At 43.6% G+C, this 7,500-nt stretch overlaps 1 protein-coding gene across 4 annotated transcripts in view; it reads left to right on the plus strand.

Annotated features, from left to right (window-relative positions):
- Positions 1-7,500, plus strand: part of LOC110536538 (uncharacterized) — a 103,834-nt gene that overhangs the window by 94,919 nt on the left and 1,415 nt on the right. For all 4 annotated transcript variants that reach the window (XM_090189261.1, XM_036934740.2, XM_036934743.2 and 1 more), the window contains 4 exons: positions 1-41; positions 2,417-2,534; positions 2,948-3,081; positions 3,843-4,048. The exon at positions 1-41 is cut by the window's left edge and continues 49 nt beyond it. In XM_090189261.1, coding sequence (XP_090045387.1) covers positions 1-41; positions 2,417-2,534; positions 2,948-3,081; positions 3,843-4,048 — 499 coding nt within the window. The remainder of the gene's footprint in view (positions 42-2,416; positions 2,535-2,947; positions 3,082-3,842; positions 4,049-7,500) is intronic.

The raw sequence follows: 7,500 nt of genomic DNA on the forward strand, positions 1-7,500 counted from the left end.
TTTCCTCCTCAAACATCGTTGACTATTTGGGCTTCCATCAGGTATGTCTCGTTATTATTATTATTATTATTATTATTATTATTATTATTATTATTAATTTAATGTTTATTTTTATTTTGACAAGTATGGTACTCCAGGGTATACAGATTAGATAACTGGTCTTAATTTAAAGGTATTTCTGCTGACATTTACAACAGTTGTCGAGCAGTGACTAAGGGTAACAGACAGGTTATTATGCCATGTAAAGTGGAGGGACTGTGTGTGTGTGTGTACTCTGCACATTGAGAGAGCCCCCCCCCCCCCCCCCCCCCCCCCCATAGACAGTGGTGAGTTGAGACAGGGGTCACTACACCCAGTGTCAGCGTGGGTAGAGACTGCTGTCCCAATGGCCAGGGCAATCAGACACACAGATTAATATACAGTCACACCTGGTGACAATCTGGAGGTGTCAGTCGGAGACCTAGTGACCCCGAGACCTTCCGCGTTGCTCCCGAGTGGTGCAACAGTCTAAGGCACTGCATCTCTAGTGCTAGAGGCGTCACCACAGACACCTTGGTTCGTATCCAGGCTGTATCACAACCCGGCTGTGATTGGGAGTGCCCATAGTGTGGCGCACAATTGGCCCAGGTTTGTCCGGTGTAAGGCCCGTCATTGTAAATAGGAATTTATTCTTAACTGACTTGCCTAGTTAAATAAAGGTGAGATAAAAATACAACGTGTGGAGGTGTCAGTCAAAGGCCACTGTCTCTTCACACCAGGTCACAGGGTTGGGGGCTCCTTCCGGGTAAGAAGGGAGTATGGACACACACACACACGATAGATAGATCACGCAGTGTGAATCATCGTTCACCTGAACCATTCAATTCATAATTGTTATGATGTGTGGTCGGCTCAAAACAAACGTCAACTCATATGTACACATACACAGACAGACAAAGTTGACTCTTCAAATCGCAGCTTACAACTGTTATCTGTTTGTCTGATGCAGTTGGGTGTGAGTGTGAAAAAGCGTCTGATATAACAATGTGACGGTCTGGGGGTGATGGTCTGGGGGTGATGGTCCGGGGTGATGGTCTGGGGGGGCTTTGGTGGTGGTAAAGTGGAGATTTGTACAGGGTACAAGGGATCTTGAAGAAGGAAGGCTATCACTCCTTTTTTTATGAGGTGGAGTCGAACACATTGTTAATCTTTTCTCATCATAATTAAGAAGCCATAGTGAAGACAGACAAACAGACACTACTAATATGCAACACGGGAGACAAAATGTAGGAGCGTTTCTAGGGACTACACCGGGCGAGAAAACCCGCTGAAACGGTGCAGAGACAGTGTTGTTGCTTTGATCCTATTTGTTCCATTTGTAATTACGCATTTTGAAAAGGAAAACTCGAGGATCCAGGGAAAACATCACTATTCTGTTTTAGAGAGAACCTCACACAATAGACATCTCATCTGTCTGCCGCTGGGAGCTGTGTTGGCTCTTGCCATGTGCAAAAATCTTGTTAAAAAAAAGAAAACCTTGCGTGTCTCCAATGTGGAAGTTATGGGGGGGGGGGAAGGTTGAATATTTCAGTTGGAATCTGTAATTTCCCTGACAGAAAGCACAGCTATTGCTGGTTAAGAGAGAGGCATTACACATTTGGGCTGGGTTGTAAAAAGGGCCTTGTTTTCAGGAGGGCTGGGCTGCTCTGCTTTTAGGGAGCTGGTGTCACGCAATGTTGGAACAAACAAGGTTTGCACTCTTTGGCCCCCCCCTCCCCTCCTCCCCGTGATTCGGTGACATTGGAGAGCCAAGAGCCACTGTAGGGGAATCAGTGGGGTCCGTTCTGTGGCCTTGAGGAATTCAGCAGCAACACAAATACAAATAAAAAACACATGGGCAACAACAACCAGCTGCTCTTTACTGAATCTTTCAGGAAATATGTCACTTCTGTTTTTTTTAAGAGCTGTTTGAGGATATCGCTCTGAATACCCAATTTAACTCAAGTTGTGTGAAGTCATTCACTGCAATACGGTATACTTCAGACAGTCACATTCTTAAAAAAAAGATTTAAAAAAAGTGAAATGTATTTCTTTCAAAGTTATTCCAGATACAAAATGACCTAAACAAGATTTGATCCAGCTTTGAAACTCATACAAAATCACACCATTAGCAGCCTGTTAACCAGACCCATTACAGATCTTTTTGGGTCTGCGTGTGAGACCGTCGGGCCGACCCAGTGAACCCGCGGCAGAGATTAAGTGGCGAGGGCACCGCTGTTTGCCAACACAATAGGCCACGACCCTGAATCCCATCAATACTTCAAGCAGAGTGCGATCTGGTAATGGGCTCGTGGGGTTATAGGTTATAGGTTCTGGGGGAGAGGGGCCTCGTTGCCTTATTGTCTCTGTCTCTCTCTCTCTCTCTCCCCTCATGCAGACGGATGTGATGCACCAAAACGTCTTTGATTATGTCCATGTGGACGACCGGCAAGAGTTCAGAAGACAGCTCCACTGGGCCATGAACCCCAGCCAGCACCACTTAGTCTCAGGAACTGGTGTGTATATAAGTACCAGCAACAGTACGGGGGGTTTAGTAGAGGGAGGCCCTCTGCCTAGTAACAGAGGGAGTGAGCGAGCAACGAGTACTGATTCATTAAACAGACTAGACTGCAACTGTTTATTCGTTTCGAAGAAAGAAAAAAAAGAAAGAGTCACCGTTATCAAATGTTATTTCTCTATTCACAACAACCAAGCAGACTCTGTGATTAATGGCCAAAGTATGAGTGGAAAGTCCCCACTAAAACTATGATGCCCTCTCCACGCCAGAGATGGTGTGTGTGTGTGTGTGAGAGAGAGAACACAATTTACTCTGCAATGTTCACTTGTGCGTATTTTTGTTAGGTCTTGTCTACTGTACAAAACTGGAAATCTGCATATTCTAGTGAATATTTATATTTTACTATTACAGATGAAGACTTGGTGGTGAGCAGCCTGTTTCATTCTCAGGAGACGGGGGGAGTCGCTCCTGAGTTCTCCTCCTTTCTCAACCGTTGTTTCATGTCTCGCGTGCGCTGCCTGCTGGACAGCACCTCGGGCTTCCTGGTGAGTCAGATGAACCCTGCCCAGAGACCACCAGCCAGCCGCGATGCTTCTAACGAGAGCTGACTGGGATTAACTTCCCCAGATGAAAAATATTTGCTGAAATTGTAGCTTGAGTGTAAATATAATGTGCCCCTATCCCGCACGTAACAGGCCAAGGGATTTGGTGCTTGGACACAGATGTATTTGCCATTTAGAGCCGTTGGTCCACCTCCCATAGGTCTGACGATCCGTTTGGAGGTTTGGATATAACAGTGGAAATTGATGCGGCTTGAAGTTGGAAAGGTCAACAGAGTTCCTCCTGTCAAACCGTGTCAATAAGTGCATTTTCTTAATCCAAGTAAAGTGACACAGGATGGTCATAATGCTTCGTGACAGGGTCATGAAGTGTTTAGTCTGCAAGTTATTTCAAATAGGATGTGGGAGGAGAGAGAGATAAAAAATAAAAAAAAATGACTGTACAGAATTCAGTTTCCCGGTGTCACAACTATGGTCGTGCTGTTTATTCTCTAGGCTGTTGTGACTGAATGAAAACTTAGCTTTGTCTCAATCAAATACGTTATTTTTCCTCATTAATTAAAAGTGCTGAGATCGACAAGTTGTATGCCATAATAATTTTTTTGAAATTATTATTTCGTTTCAAAATACAGTATAGGCTTCTAAATGGCATCTGGCAAAAAATAACTTCTTGACATGACCACGTTCTTTAGTGTGCGCTAAAACACTCCACTCCTGTAACCTCTGACCTCGTCTCCCTCTGACAGACCATGCAGATCCAGGGCCGACTCAAGTTCCTCCAAGGACAGAAGAGGAAGTGGGGCTCGGGGGCCCCGCTACCCCCCCAGCTGGCCCTGTTCTGTGTGGCCGTGCCCCTTCTGCTGCCCTCCATCACTGAGATGAAGATGAACAACATGATGATGAGGGGCAAGCACAAGAGTGGAGGGGGCCTCATCACTACACTAGAATATAGGTAAGGAGGGGGCATCATCCCTACACTAGAATATAGGTAAGGAGGGGGCATCATCACTACACTAGAATATAGGTAAGGAAGGGGCATCATCACTACACTAGAACAGAAGGAGACATCATCACCACTACACTAGAACAGAAGGAGACATCATCACTACACTAGAACAGAAGGAGACATCATCACCACTACACTAGAACAGAAGGAGACATCATCATCACTACACTAGAACGGAAGGAGACATCATCACCTGACTTTGACTTTGGATAGATTACCACCGGGGCTAGTTAGGGACCGTCAATAAATTACATAACGTCAGTGAGACGATATTCTTATGTTGCACACCTTTTATTTTTCTCATTAAATGCTTTCGATATTTGTATATGAATTGCTACAACTTCTAGTAAGTTTGAGGTTTTTAAGTCATTGAAATTTGCAGGTTTTGGAATTTTAACATATTGTCCCTCATACAATGTGTGATTTACTGAATGGTCCCTATCTAGCCCCGATAACGATATCCAAATCCAACCCAAATTTACCAGATTCTTTCAGGTCACGTCCAGCTGAACTCCAAATGGATGATTATTGTCTGTCAGCTGTGGGCAGGATTGAAACAAACAATGTAAAAAATAAATAAATCCTAATATCATGACTTATATCAACATCCTTAGCTTGCCCAATCACTAAATATACTGCTGCAATATGTAACTGTTTTGTCAACTCGACCAAATTCACATAGAAATGTGAATTATAGCTCTGTAATTCTCATTGAAAGCAAGTCTAAGAAGCGGAAGATCTGCGACTATTTCTACGCTTCCCGTGCCTAAGTTTTGATGTTGCATTTTCTACACCAGCTTCAAACAGCTGAAAATACAATATTTTTTGATTATGGAAAAGATATGTCACAGCGGTTTAGATGGTACAACGATTCTCTACACTTTACATGTTTGTTTTGTAACATAAACTGAAACTAGGCGAACTATTATAATTTTAGCAACCAGGAAATGGCAGAGCGATTTCTGCATTGTGCATCTTTACGTGACACCCAATAGCTTAAGGATGCTAAGCGCTAACTCTAGCTTATGAGCATTAGCCAACCCTTATGCTGAGGAAGACTAGCTAGTTAGCTACCACTCACCCGTGTTGTAAAGGGTGGGATAGGGGTCAAGGGACGTGAGTGGTCCACTTCATTGTGAAATCTCGACCAATCACATCAAGTACTGCGTCACTCCAGGGGCTTTTAGCAGTGCCTGCTACTGCCTAAGCAGTATATTGTAACATTTATTTTTGTTATTAATATTTGTCAGTAAAAAAAAATGAAAATACTGCATAGCGCAAGTGATGTCAATCAATAAATCAAATGTATTTATATAGCCCTTCGTACATCAGCTGATATCTCAAAGTGCTGTACAGAAACCCAGCCTAAAACCCCAAACAGCAAGCAATGCAGGTGTAGAAGCACGGTGGCTAGGAAAAACTCCCTAGAAAGGACAAAACCTAGGAAGAAACCTAGAGAGGAACCAGGCTCTGAGGGATGGCCAGTCCTCTTCTGGCTGTGCCGGGTGGAGATTATAACAGAACATGGCCAAGATGTTCAAACGTTCATAGATGACCAGCAGGGTCAAATAATAATAACCACAGTGGTTGTAGAGAGTGCAACAGGTCAGTACCTCAGGAGTAAGTTGGCTTTTCATAGCCGATCATAGTTATGTGTGGTTATGGAAACTCATCTCAAAAGGTTCCAGCCTGGATCAAAGCCTAATAATGCCACTGTCATTCTCCCTGTATCATCTCTGTCATTCTCCCTGTATCATCTCTGTCACTCTCCCTGTATCATCTCTGTCATTCTCCCTGTATCATCTCTGTCACTCTCCCTGTATTATCTGTCATTCTCCCTGTATCATCTCTGTCATTTTCCCTGTATCATCTCTGTCATTCTCCCTGTATCATCTCTGTCATTCTCCCTGTATCATCTCTGTCATTCTCCCTGTATCATCTCTGTCACTCTCCCTGTATCATCTGTCATTCTCCCTGTATCATCTCTGTCATTTTCCCTGTATCATCTCTGTCATTCTCCCTGTATCATCTCTGTCATTTTCCCTGTATCATCTCTGTCATTCTCCCTGTATCATCTCTGTCATTCTCCCTGTATCATCTCTGTCATTCTCCCTGTATCATCTCTGTCATTCTCCCTGTATCATCTCTGTCATTTTCCCTGTATCATCTCTGTCATTTTCCCTGTATCATCTCTGTCATTCTCCCTGTATCATCTCTGTCATTCTCCCTGTATCATCTCTGTCACTCTCCCTGTATCATCTCTGTCATTCTCCCTGTATCATCTCTGTCATTCTCCCTGTATCATCTCTGTCATTCTCCCTGTATCATCTCTGTCGTTTTCCCTGTATCATCTCTGTCATTTTCCCTGTATCATCTCTGTCATTCTCCCTGTATCATCTCTGTCGTTCTCCCTGTATCATCTCTGTCATTTTCCCTGTATCATCTCTGTCATTCTCCCTGTATCATCTCTGTCATTCTCCCTGTATCATCTCTGTCATTCTCCCTGTATCATCTCTGTCATTTTCCCTGCATCATCTCTGTCATTCTCCCTGTATCATCTCTGTCATTCTCCCTGTATCATCTCTGTCATACTCCCTGTATCATCTCTGTCATTTTCCCTGTATCATCTCTGTCATTCTCCCTGTATCATCTCTGTCATTTTCCCTGTATCATCTCTGTCATTCTCCCTGTATCATCTCTGTCATTTTCCCTGTATCATCTCTGTCATTCTCCCTGTATCATCTCTGTCATTCTCCCTGTATCATCTCTGTCATTCTCCCTGTATCATCTCTGTCATTCTCCCTGTATCATCTCTGTCATTTTCCCTGTATCATCTCTGTCATTTTCCCTGTATCATCTCTGTCATTCTCCCTGTATCATCTCTGTCATTCTCCCTGTATCATCTCTGTCACTCTCCCTGTATCATCTCTGTCATTCTCCCTGTATCATCTCTGTCATTCTCCCTGTATCATCTCTGTCATTCTCCCTGTATCATCTCTGTCGTTTTCCCTGTATCATCTCTGTCATTTTCCCTGTATCATCTCTGTCATTCTCCCTGTATCATCTCTGTCGTTCTCCCTGTATCATCTCTGTCATTTTCCCTGTATCATCTCTGTCATTCTCCCTGTATCATCTCTGTCATTCTCCCTGTATCATCTCTGTCATTCTCCCTGTATCATCTCTGTCATTTTCCCTGCATCATCTCTGTCATTCTCCCTGTATCATCTCTGTCATTCTCCCTGTATCATCTCTGTCATACTCCCTGTATCATCTCTGTCATTTTCCCTGTATCATCTCTGTCATTCTCCCTGTATCATCTCTGTCATTTTCCCTGTATCATCTCTGTCATTCTCCCTGTATCATCTCTGTCATTTTCCCTGTATCATCTCTGTCATTCT

This window comes from Oncorhynchus mykiss, chromosome 11 (genome assembly GCF_057628025.1).
Source record: "Oncorhynchus mykiss isolate SJ-2025 chromosome 11, ASM5762802v1, whole genome shotgun sequence".
Classification (NCBI taxonomy): domain Eukaryota; kingdom Metazoa; phylum Chordata; class Actinopteri; order Salmoniformes; family Salmonidae; genus Oncorhynchus; species Oncorhynchus mykiss.